This window comes from Octopus sinensis, linkage group LG7, assembly GCF_006345805.1.
Source record: "Octopus sinensis linkage group LG7, ASM634580v1, whole genome shotgun sequence".
Classification (NCBI taxonomy): domain Eukaryota; kingdom Metazoa; phylum Mollusca; class Cephalopoda; order Octopoda; family Octopodidae; genus Octopus; species Octopus sinensis.
In genome coordinates this window covers 47605566-47619233 of record NC_043003.1, presented here as the reverse complement: position 1 = coordinate 47619233, position 13668 = coordinate 47605566, and the positions used below count along the sequence as shown (strand labels likewise).

Sequence of the window (13668 nt, the reverse complement as noted above, 5' to 3'; positions counted from 1 at the left end):
GTTATGAACTTGCAATCCAGGAGGTGGTAACCTGGTAGTTTACCTCCTCAGCCATTTTTGCCTCTTTACATACATTAAAGTGGGTAAAATTGTCAATTGAAATAATAGAAGGTCAAACTTTAGCTGATCGAAGGCCAAACTTAAGCCTGTAGAAAGTCAAACCTCAGCTTGGAGAAAGTCAGTCTGCAGAGGGTCAAACATCAGCCAGCAGAAGTTCAAGCCATAGCCTTCAAGAGATCACACCTCAGCCTGTAGAAGGTCAAACCTTAGCCTACAGAAGAGCAACCAAAAATTGCAGCAGAAGTTAAAACCTAATCTGGAAAAAAATTCAACCAAAGCTGCAGAAGTTAAGAGAGGATAAAAGTCAGGTCAAACCATAATAACAAAAGGATTCCCCCCACCTCACCCCCAATTTAGTGGTCATAGAGATTTCCATAAGTTTTGTTCTCTCTCTCTCTCTCTCTTTGCATGTGTGTGTGTGTATGTATCAGGCTTTCTCTTCCACAATCAATCGCCAACATATACCCTTTTTTGCTTAATTATGCTTATACTCTTTTAAACACTGAGTCATTCAGATATGTACATACAATATCACCTTCAATTAAACATACATACACACACTATTACTCTCTGTCTCTTCTGCAATCATACCTGCTCTCTCTCTCTCTCACACACACATCTCTACTGCTTCAAATCCCATATGTTTTATCTTATATCTATCTATTTCCCTCCCTTCCTCCCACACATACAGCATAGATACTAATGCACATTGATGCAATTGCCAACTGTGGTGGTAGCAATTGTGTTTATGTGTATGTGTGAGATGGGCTGAAGAAGTGGAAGATGTTAAGTTGGGTAAAACAAGATAGACTGAGTTTATGTGAATGTGCTCTGATCTATGTAAACATTTGAGTGTTTGTGTGTGAATGGGTAAATGAACGTGTGTATATGCATAACTGGATCGTTGATAGGGGAGGAGAGATGGAGAAAGTGTCAATGATGTCACTGTAAGAGAACAGTTTAGTCAATAGAATCAACCTGAGTACATTACTGGTACTTCTTGGACTGGTACTGGTGAATCTGAACTTAAAACTCAATAAAACTATTAAAACATTTTCACCTAACATCTGACAATTTCAGCCAATTCACTGCTAGCATATAAATGATGATGATGATGATGATAATAATAATAACTGTTTCTAACATAAGCCCAGAAATTGGGAGGAGGATGAGGAGGGAAACAATTGATTATACTGGCTCTAGAACTTGACTCTGGAAAGGCAAACGTTGATCTGAGCAAGATTTGAACTCAAGAATGAAAATGGCTCTCACTAAATACTACAAGGCATTTAGTCCAATGCACTATTCTGAGTAGAAGTAGTAGTTGTCCTTTGTTGTATAGGTAAATGAACGGAAATTTTAGTGTAGGGGGTTAGTCAATTACATCATCTCTAGTACTTAACTGGTACTTATTTCTATTTCTTTACTACCCACAAGGGGCTAAACACAGAGAGGACAGACAAAGTCGACCTCAACAGAATTAGAACTCAGAACGTAGCGGCAGACAAAATACCGCTAAGCATTTTGCCCGGTGTGTTAACATTTCAGTCAGCTCGCCGCCTTATTTCATCAACCCTGAAAGGATGAAAGGCAAAGTTGACCTTGGTGGAATAATAATAATAATGCTTTCTATTATAGGCACAAGGCCTGAAATTTAGGGGTAGGGGCTTGTTGATTACATCAACCCCAGTGCTTGAATGGGAATTATTTTATTGACCTTGAAAGAATGAAAAGCAAAGTTGACCTCAGTGACATTTGAACTTAGAATGTAAAGAGCAAGAAGAAATGCTGATAGATACTTTGTCTGATACACTAACTGTTCTTCCAGCTTGGGTTTTTAATTTAGATGTAAGGCCATCGATTTTGCAGGGAGGGAAGTTAGTTGATACTGTTGATTTTAGTAAATGACTAATAATTGACTTTATCAACTCCAAAAGGATGAAAGGTAACGGTGACCTCAGCGGGATTTGAACACAGCATAAAGAACTAGAATCCTTTTTTTCATGACACTCTAACAATTCTACCAATCTAAATCCATATTTGTGATGGTTGTTGTATGGCATGGGCAGAGACTTGCTGTGATAGTGATAATGATGGTTTCTAAAGTGGCTGCTATTCAGTCAGTGAGGACTGACTTATACTGACCTTACCTCTCTCTACCTACCATTTCTTCAAGGTTTTTCACATTTTAACATTATATTACATACCAGCTTTGGTGGTAAGCATAATATTGACTGCCTGTCCAATATCAGCACACATATACACAAATTTCTAAGTTCAGCATGTAAGGATAGCCTCATATATTGAGGCTTACATATATAGTGACGTAAGAACCTCACAGAAATGGGCTTACATGCATACACAAACACTATGTCTGTGTGAGTGTGTACTTGTATATATATATATATATATATATATATATATATATATATCCAAATTTAGGGTTAGGGTTAGGTAAAATCCAGGCTATATATCTTTCTTAGCTAGCAGAACCAAAGATCTTTGGCTTGATGAGTAGCTAGCAAAGTACCCCTTGTTGAATAATTACTACTTTCAAGGTTCTGCTATCTAGTAAAACATATGTAGCCTGGATTTTACCTACTTCATTCTCTAAATTTGGATTTTTATTTGCATACACAGCAACTCCAGTAGCTAACTGTGAACTATAAAATAACTTCTTTCAGCTTACCAAACATTGATATGGGAAAATTTTACAACTTTCTATGTCAATAAAACACTATTGTTCCTGAAAGTTGTTTTTTTATATATTCTACGGACTGCTTGAAGCTTACTAACTTCCTACACTTGGATCCTTGGATCTCACCTTTACACATAATTATATATATATATATATATATATATATATATATATATATATATATATGTATATATAAGCAGAGGCATTGTACTGCAAAAGGCAAGCAGAATACAAAAGACCTTGAGACACTCTTAAGTAACTTAGTGGCTATCAACTCCTTGGTAACACTAAACTGAAGGTTCAAGAATGGAATCAAATAAAGTGATTGTTATCATTTCTAAATTTTTTATTATTAAATTATATAGAGTAAGAGAGAGAGAGAGAGAGAGAGAGAGAGAGAGAGAGAGAGTACTGGACTTGAATTGTCTTGAACAATCCTTAGTTTCATTCCTGCTACCTCCTTCCTCAGTTCAAATCACTTCCAGCATCAACTTTGCCTTTCACTGCAGTAGAAGAAAAGGTCCGAGATAAAATGTGTCTCACACTAATATGAGGAGAGGAGAGAGCTTATGCACTCAAAGATATCCAACTCACTTTTACAGTTACACTCTGCTTGCTAAACATAAGAAATTCTTATGTAATATAATACAATATATAACATAATGTATATTCTTTTATTCTTTTACTTGTTTCAGTCATTGAATTGCATCAATATCTCCACCAATTAATATTTACAACAGACACAGACCATTACCAGTTTCCTTAGATTCGAGATTTTGCCAAATTATATATATATATATATATATATGTCTTCATTAGTGTATTTAAATGATTTGCATTTGTGTTGTGCCTGTGACAAATAAACAAATTCATTATCGCTAGTATTATTTAAAAAATACCATATTTATCATTGCCATTTATTACAGTAATGTTTAAAGGATTTTTGCGTGCCAGTTATTTGTTCACTATATTTTACTCCTCCTCCTCTTCATCATGATTTCTACATCCTCTTCCCCTCTTCAATTTATATATATTCCTCTGTATGTCTGTGTGTTGAGAGAGAGAGAGAGATGTGAATGGTTGTATAGGTGTTGGTGGTTTCTTTTTACTTCAAAGATACTCATTTTTGTTTTGTTCTTTCATTTATGGTGGGTAGTTGTGATGGGGGAATTAGCTGAAACAGAGACTATTATGCCTGTGTGTGTGTGTATAGGGAATGCAAAGCAGAGCAGGGTGGTAGTAGAAGTAGAAAGACTATATTGGACAGAAGTGGTGTTTGCATGCATGCACGTGTGTGTGTGCACGCCAGTTTGAAGTTGATGTGGAAATGGGTTTCTGAACGTATGTGTGTATGTGTGAGAGAGGGAGGGCAAGGGGGGAGTGGCAACTCGTTTGGGTGGAGAAGAAAGCAGTAGGCCATTTCAGTGTTGTTAGTTGCCCCACCCCCAATCACCCCCACCACTGCTTGGGTTGTGTAGGAGGAAGTGTGGGTAAGAAATTGTAGCAGGGAACAGTACATTTTAACATGTAGGTGGTAACTTCTAACAACTGCAGGAGAAATTGTGGGTAGGAAAACTATGGTAGCAACATAGGGAATCTTTAAAACCTCTAGGCAGAAACTGCTACTTCAATAGAGAGGGCTGTTGCAGAGTGAGGCATATTTTAATTTTACTTTTATTATTTGCCTCTATCTCTGTAAGAGGCATATCTGAGGAAAAAAAAAAAAAAGGTATATGTGGAGCAGAAGATGTGAGTGTAGACATAAAGGGTGTTTATGTGTATGAATGTGTTATACAGTGTGTGTGTGTGTGTATGTGTGTATGGGTATGTATGTATGCATGGTGTTTGGGAGAAAGACAAAGAGATAAAGAAGGAGCGTCGTTAGGTAGCTGAGTACCTCTGTAGAAGGAATGTGTGGCAAGTGTCACAGACTCTGCCTGGCTTTGCAGATGAAGGCAGTGGCATCTTGTTGTCTGAGCACTCGTTACAGAAGATGTAGCCACAGTTTCGACAGTGATGCTGCAATGAGAACAAGAAATAGGTATGAGAACAAATGAAAAAAAAACAAACACAAAAAGATAAAAAATATATGCAAATCAACAATTATAATGCTCACATTATTATTCTTGTCATCAACATTCACATTTTTATTGTAGCAATTATCATTAACATCATTGTTACTATCATCAATATAGGGTAAAATTCAGAATCCTAGCAACCAGTAATGATCTGCATTAGCAACAGTTAATCCAGAAGTGAATTTCATAAATTCAGTTGTTGTATAGACAATGGAAAGTAACATCTGGGTTCTTGCCTCTCATCTATGAGCAAAAAGAGAAAGCGTTGTTGTCATATTGGGCTCATCTCATGGCTACTGAACTTATAGAAATATCCTGTCATCTATAGGATTGCTGTCGTCACTTTTCCCTTTGTTGCTGTTGTTCTTATCACTGTTGTCATTTTGCATCTAGTTTTCATGCTGGCATAGGTTAGATGAGTTGCTATGATTGAAGTCAGTAGATTTGAGGATATTGCTTACATGGTTCAGAAGATCACATCTTGCTCTTGTTTTTCATGTCTGGCTTAGCTTTTATGGTTTAATAACCCTTCCTAACACCGATCACTTTACACAGTGTACTGGATGTTTTTTGGTGGCACCATCGAGATAAAAGCTCCTCTCAACCCTATAGTTTACAGAATGTCCAGGGTTCATTTTCTTGTGGCACTAGAGCCGGAGGGGTAACCATGACCTTCATACATCTAAATCACCTGTGCAAGTTCACCAACCCCTTTACAGAATGAGAGGCATGAGTGAAAAAGGCATGAATGACAGTGATAAGAAGGATGCGTGATAGGCATACTAAATATTCCACGACAGATACATATATTCAAAGCAATGGGACTAAGTGGATAGAGTGATGGCACAAAGCAACATGACTCAGCAGAGAGAGTGATAATATTAACTTAGAGTATGTGGTTGAAAGGACACAAAAGTTCAATGGCAGACAGAATGAAGTGAGAAAATCCTTGGTAGTCCAAGAGGGGAGGGTGAATATAGGGTGTACTGGGTGCAATAGGTTTGATATAACTTCCTATACACAAACTTTGAGATTGCAGAGAGCTTATGCAATGGGGGTGGTAGCAATGGTGGAAGGGTGATAGACAGTAGGTGGGTCCTGTATTGATTAATGATATTTTGGATCATCAGTCTCATTCCTATTTATATATCGTTGTCACCATTGTTATGTTTGTTCATTTAACACATAAAATGTTTATATGAATACATGTGCATGCGCTGGTGGAAGGAAGTTATCCTCAGATCAAAGACCTGGCCTAAATGCTTGCAAGAGAGAGGACTCTATTAAAGATGCTGAATGACCATGCGGTCAAGCTAAACTGAGCAATCCAGTACCTGAGAAGGTAATGTTGAGTGAGTTTAGTCATATCACTATCATTGTATTAAACTGAAGGTACTGAACACCTTTATGTGGTTGGGGAAACTGGAAAGGGAAAGTGGGGAAGCATTTTGATAAACAAAGTAACAAGAAGTTGTTTTAGATGGATGCAAAAACATAGCCAGGTTCTAAAGTTAGAGGGAGTGAGTACAAAAAACAAAAAGGTGTTCAGACACATACCAAACACTTTTAAACTCTTTTCTCTTATATGGTGTAAAATATTTCATTAGTTCTAATAAGACTCATCAAGCCAAGTGAAGTGATAGTTGTGGCTGATGCTGATGTCACATAACTGGCATGTAAAAAGCACCCATAACACTCTTGGAGTGGTTGGCATTAGGAAGGGAATCCAGCCTTAGAAACCATGCCAAATCAGACTGGAACTTGGTGCAGCTTATCAGTTTCAGTCAAACTATCTAACCCATGCCAGTATGGAAAGTAGACACTAAATGATGATGATGATGATGATGTATTCTACATTCATTCATTTCATCTTTCAGTAACAATGTCATTATATAGGAAACATACAATATCTGATATAGGTATCTGAAGAGTTAAAAAGAAATGTTAAGAAGACACCAATTTTGAAAAATGTGTTCTGAGAGAGGAGTAATTTCCTTTGCTCCCCTATTAGATATGCCACTGGAAGGATGGTCTACAGAGGTTAATAGTAAGTTACAAGAACATTAAGTGTTACATAAGGTTATATTTCAAGTTGGTGCATTTCACTCATTAATTCCTAGTAATTATGGCACTGGCAAGCTGGCAGAATTGGTAGCACAGCAGGTAAAATGCTTAGCAGCATTTCATTTGTCCTTATGTTCTGAGTTCCGATTCTGCCAAGGTCAACTTAACCTCTTATCCTTTCGAGGTTGATAAAATAAGTACCAGTTGAGTACTGAGGTCAATGTAACAAACTATCCCCCTCCCCCAAATTTCAGGCTTGTGCCTATAGTAGAAAGGAATTATGGTGCTCAGTTGCAGAAAAAACAAAGAGGTCAATGAACTCTGCTTCTGTTATGACATGTTTTCAGCACATCATAAGGATCCAGTGCTTTCAATGCTGACCAAATGTCACTTAAGGGAATAACAGGTATTTCATTAATTAGAAACAACAACAACAACATACCTTTCTCCGTGAGACTGAGAACAGCTTAGTACACTGTTTACACTGCTTGCTGTCCCGATCACTAGCCCACTGGGCCTCCCGAAGAGCTGAGTGAGCTTCCTTCATGTCTTCCATTTTTAGTTTCGACCTATCATGTACATAAAGCAGATATTGTATAGCATGGTTCAAAAAACAACAACAACATTTAAAGATAAATTAGTGGAAGTGGTGACCTAACGATGATGAAATCAGTGGGAATCAGATTAGAAAGAGAAAAACTAAATTGTGTGTTAAAGTGTTGGGAAGTGACGTATTGACTATTATTTCTGACAAAAATGTTTCATCCACAAAAACTACCAGTGTCTACCGCATTGCTAGGCCCACTAACATTATTTTTGCTTTAGTCTCAAATATTTAGTTGTAAATTTGGGCAAAGTGCCAAGTAGCTAAATAAAAGTCGTTTTCCCGAGGATTCTAAGATTTTTCTTTCATCAACATTCTGAAATAGTTTGACTTAGAAGTTTGAGCTGAGAGTATTTTACGTTTTTATACAAAGGAAGGAAGGCATTTTGACAAAATTTACATTTTGTGTTTCAAACCTGATAAAAAGTAAGAAAATAACTAGTTGGCATTTTTATTCTTAGAAAATTATTTTTCTAATCTTTCCTTAAGACTATTAATAAAAGACGATTCCCTATATATATATATACATATATATATATATTAAAATTAATCAAAGGACAGACTAAGTATGTCTACCTGCTGGAAATAACAGTCAAAATTCTTATTTAAATCGCCAAAAATACACTGATAATAACTACAGAAATCAACTGAAAATAGATCAGGTTATTATCATTTTTTTAAATAGTGATACCAGATAATAACAAAATTAACATCTTAGCAAATTAAGTTTTTGAGAATTATTTTTTCTTGTGAATTGTTTACCCTTGTATCGAGAGTATATATATAATTATATATATATATATATATAATTTTAATCCAAACGGGAAACAAAAAAACAACAACAAAGGAACAATTACAGTATTATTATTAATAGGCGCTCAGGAAAAGGAAGCAGGGAGGTATGACGTTTCGAGCGGAGCTCTTCGTCGGAAACATAAAGAAGGAAGAGAGAGGAAAGAAAGATCCCAGAGCGGGCAACAGGGAAAGAGAAAAAAGACGACTGGTGTTTACGAGTAGCACATGGTGAAAGGCGGATGTTTACGAAAACAGAGCAAAGTGGGTTTTTAAAGGCAAAAGAGTGGAGACAAGGTTGGTAACGCAACAGATGTGTGTGTATGTGTGAGTGTGTGCGTGTGCGTGCGTGTATGTGTGTGTGTGAGGCGAGATGAAAAAACAAAAAAATATATATGTGTGTGTTAGTGTGTGCGTCTGTGTGTAGGCGTGTGAGGTAGGGCGAGATAGTGGTCAGCTTAGCAGACAAAGGTCAGTAGTAAGAAAAAGAAGGAAGGAGGAAGGGAGGGAATATATATATATATATTTATCTGGAAAAAATAGTCAAGGTAGAAAATGCAAAAATAATTTTATAAAAAACATTTCAGTACCAGTTTCAGTCATTGAGACTTTTTCAACTGTAAGTATGGAAAACATTTAAATTTTGGAAAAGTTAAAAGAAAAGTTTTTAAAAGAATATTTGCATAGTATTCAAATACAAGGGGCATTTTCCTTGTTTCTGCCTGTCTCTGTCTCTCTTTTTTACAGAGACCGGCAGATGATGATGCTTTTATTAACATATGTGCTTGCTGGGTCACAGCTTTGTCTGATAGAAGCAGGCTCAACAGCAGTGAAGCTAAAATATTACATCACAAGACGCAGTGAGATTGAAAGAGAGAAAAATGTTGGATCATCAACAGCTGAAAATTTATGAACAGAGAATTGTTTAACCAATACACGTGCAAGAGAAAAGTTCCATATTTGTTCCAGGATGGTAGCCACAACATCAAGATAATCAAAAGAAACTGGTGAGTGAGTGATGGCTTGTGTTAGTAGGAAACAGAATCATCATCATTATAATTGTTCAAAGACCATCTTCCATGCATGCATAGGTAGGATAGTTGACAGGACCCAGCCAGGCAGAAAATTACTCCAGGCTATTGTGTCTGTTTTGGCAGGATTTTTATGGCTGGATGCCCTTCCTAACACCAATCACTCCAGAGTAGACTGAGAGCTTTTTACATGGCACCAGTACAGGCAGTGTCAGTTTTGGCATGAGTTTTACAGCTGGATTTCCTTCCAAATGCTAACTACTTCACAGTGTGAACTTGATGCTTATTATGTGGCACCAGCACTAGCAGGGTCACCAAGTAACTTACAAGACAAAGAATTTGAGAGGGGGAGGGGGCATTGGAAGAGGGGATCTTGTGTCAGATGATGAAAGGTTAGAGTGTGGCAGTGAGACAGAGAAGGAGAAACAGGTAGGTGTCTTGCTATAATGGAAAGTGGAAGTACAGTGTGTGATAGTGTGCTGTGAAATGATGTATAAACTTAGACCTGTGCTGAGTCCTTGGACTCATAAAGCTGGAGTTTAACCTGGTTTTCATGGTGTACATGTGATTGAGATTTCAACACTCCCTACCCTGAACAGGATATTGGTCTATCACTGAGATGATGTATGAGATAATTCTGACAAAAGACCTTTGACATTAAAAAAAACAAAAGCACCCCAACTGCTTTCTATTTCATCTCATAGCCCTACAACTTCACTTTTGTTTTCATCTCAAATATTCACTTGCAAATCCAGAACTTCTTTCAAACTAATAAAAGGTCAGATTTGAAGGAGATTTAGTTCCTATTTTTAGCAGATCTAACAACCATATTAAAGCACATTAATTGGCTCATTGCAAAGTGGTGTTGTGTAATGATGTGGCATAATAGTAGTTGAGATGGTAGTGGTGGTGATGGTGGTGGAAGTGGTCTAGTGGTACAATGATGTAATAATCGACAGCAAGTGATTTGGGTATGGTGGTGATAACATGCAATAAAAACATGGAGAGTTGGTGGTGAGGTGGTGTCCTAATGTGGGACAAGCAGTGACAACAATGGTGGCAGCATTGACAGTCATGGTGATGCAGGGTGAAATGTTTATTGCAGAAAGCAGACAAAGAAATTTCAGTCATCCAGAATGTAATTTGTTAATATGTGACGCAAGAGCGAATTTGAATTTAGGCAGTTCCATGGTCATATGACCACAGTCAATCTGAAGAAAACATACTTGAAGCTTTCACAATTGAGTGATTTAAATTTAGAACAATATTAAGATTTTGCCAATTTTTATTTTAATTACAGGAGTGGTAAATTTATTTTAATTACAATATTGTTGGTGAAGAAGACACAGCATCTGTGGTGTTCTAACAAAACAACAGAAGATATTTTATTGTGCGTAAAAGTTAGTGGGCATATAAATGTTATATTATTTTGTGTGTGTGTGCGGAATGTACATCATCATTTAACATCCATCTTCCATGCTGATACAGACACACACCTAACAATGTATATTAACATAAATGCAAATAAAAATATGTATATATGAGTATGAATGTATGTGTGTATGAATGTGTAAGAGTTTACATACATACATACATACATACATACATACATACATACATACATACATACATACATACATACATACATACATACATACATACATACATACATACATACATACATACATACATACATACATACATACATACATACATACATACATACATACATACATACATACATACATACATACATACATACATATATATATATATATATATATATATACATACACACACATATACATACACTCTTGTACATCCTTACAGACACACCAGGCATAAAAAGAGAAAGTAATTAGTTACAGTCAATGTATTTTTACAATGTATTCAGAAATTATATGGACAAGCAGATATGTCCTGATGGGTGAATACCTATCTGCTAGTTGGTGCTGTTCAGTACCAAGTCATGCCTGATTATGCAAACCAATACTAAAGGGTGTTCCAGCTATCATTATCCTATCTTTTTTTTTTTAAAAAAAAAACATCATATATCCTCTTTCAAGACAGTTGAATGCAATTTATGAAAAAATTGGCTGTTATTTCTAACAGATAAAGTTACAACATAGACAAGAGATGAGGAACTCATCCAATTTACGGATGAAATTTATCTGAATTCAAGTTAGATACAGTTCACTGATGAAGCCTCTAAAATCCTATACGAAAAGACATTTGTTATTTTTCTCAACACATATGCCATCCCCACAGATTCTTCTATATTTGCAATTAGCCTGGGGATATTAAATAGCTTTCCATATGAGACGCAGAGTTTCCTTCATTGGCTTAAGTTAGCTTCTAGTAAAACTGTTGCTACAGCAATTGTTATTGCCACAGTGTATAATGTTGATGTACTTTGGAAGAGATGGAACATTTCAAAGAAATCTGAGGCCATCTTTTCTTATACAGCTCTTGATGAATTGGACTAAACAGGATAAAAGACAAACAGCAAAAGAATGAGCTATCTCCTAGTTGCTGCTATTATTGTTTAATCCCAGATCATCCTTGTTCAAAGGTATTTCAACCATGACTATCCCATCTTTTATTTAGATGTAATGGATTTACGATATCTTGGGTATGTTTCTTTCTTTTAAGGGTATGAGCACTAGTGAAAATGGGGAGGGTAGTAGGGGCAGCACTTTTGGGTCTACTGTAGGCAATGTGTGTGTTTTTTTTTTTTGTGGTGTCAGGGGGCAGCAAATGGAAGGGCTGTCCTAGGTGGTACACATTCTGGCTATGCTAGTGGGTATGAGTTAAGAGAGATATGGTTGCCACTTTTAGCAAATTGAGTTACCATGAAGGAAGTCTCTGTGCCATCTTTTTTTAAAATTTAACTGTTTGTCATTCCATTTTATTTAGTTCAATTTCTCAAACTTAAAATTTTGTTTGTTTTTCAGAGATATAATTATCTATAGTAAAGCTTTTCATGACATTTCAATGTATTGGTAAATCCAATTCCTTGAGTTTGTTAAATGCTGATTTTTTTTTTTTGACTGAAAGAAAACCAATAATAATAAGCTCAAGGAATTCTTAAACTTCTATGTTTTCTTCTTAAATGACAACAGAGATTCAGTGATATTTATGTCCTTCTTGGTTCGGATGTCAGTGGCAAAATCATATGCACGCTCTACCTTCCCTAAGAGATTCTTTGGTAATCTTTGATCTGTAAACTCGCCTGTTTAGAACTTTCTTTAGCAGTGATCAAAAAAGTTTGCTAAGTAAAATATTTTGCCATTGAGATAATCATCATCATCATTGTTTAATATCCGCTTTCCATGTTGGCATGGGTTGGACAATTTGACTGAGGACTGGTGAGCCAGATGGCTGCACCAGGCTCCAATCTGATCTGGCAGTTTCTACAGCTGGATGCCCTTCCTAATGCCAACCACACTGAGAGTGTAGTGGGTGCTTTTATGTGCCACTGGCACAAGGGCCAGTCAGGTGGTACTGGCGATGGCCATGCTAAAATGGTGTTTTTTATGTGCCACCTGCACAGGAGCCAGTCCAGCGACACTGGCAACGACCTTGAAGACAACAAGTTTCCAGCAATTTAATTTTTAGTAATTAAAAGAAATCAGAAGCACTGTTCTAAGCGAAAAAGTACAAAGCACATCTGAGAAACAATTATATTGTGTAGGAGAGAGAAAAGTTCAGTCCAAAATGTTAGATTTTTTACTTCTTCATAGCAAAATAATTTTATTCTTTTTAAAGAGCTTTTTATACTTACTAGTTGGCAATTCAGCCTATCATTAGTTTCTTCAAACTCTACCATTTCAATAAACTGAAGGAAGTTTAATTTGCAGGAAATCATTAGCTATTGTAGGAACAACCAATGTTGTCAGTCACATAGTTACAAAATTTTTACTTGTTTCAAATGTCACCATTGTCTTATCTAAAATGATCTGTCTGACCTCACCAGCAATTTGGAACTATTTTAATTTCACAGCGAATTTGGAAAGCAGAAGACAATAAGGGATGTTCAGTTTGACACTAAAGGTTATATTGATCCACTTTGTTAAAGGAAACGGTATGAGTTATTTGTTTGTTAGTATAATTTATGAATAAACACTGAAATTAAGAAGCTTTAATGTGTATAACTCAAACATTGGAATGAAGAGTTATGTTCCTTCGTCTTTGCTACCTATACTTAGCATCAGTGGAGTAAAAATATTAACTGAGCCTACTTGCTAATTTTATTATTTCTCTTTAAGAAATTTACTTTGCAAACACATGGTTTTGTGTTCAGTCCTACTGCTCAGCACATTGGGCAGCTATCTTCTACTA

The 13668-nt window shown here is 36.2% G+C and overlaps 1 protein-coding gene across 6 annotated transcripts in view; it reads right to left on the bottom strand.

Moving 5' to 3' along the window:
• Positions 1 to 2944: 2944 nt before the first annotated feature.
• Positions 2945 to 13668, bottom strand: part of LOC115213814 (RUN and FYVE domain-containing protein 2) — a 250820-nt gene continuing 240096 nt past the window's right edge. For 5 of the 6 annotated variants that reach the window (XM_029782694.2, XM_036504738.1, XM_029782693.2 and 2 more), the window contains 3 exons: positions 7343 to 7469; positions 4656 to 4777; positions 2945 to 3264 (listed from right to left, as the gene is read on the bottom strand). In XM_029782694.2, the coding sequence (XP_029638554.2) occupies positions 3246 to 3264; positions 4656 to 4777; positions 7343 to 7469 (268 nt within the window). In that variant the 3' untranslated portion in view covers positions 2945 to 3245. Of the gene's footprint in view, positions 3265 to 3866; positions 4778 to 7342; positions 7470 to 13668 lie in introns of those variants that run through there. The other variant, XM_029782692.2, reaches the window with a different exon arrangement.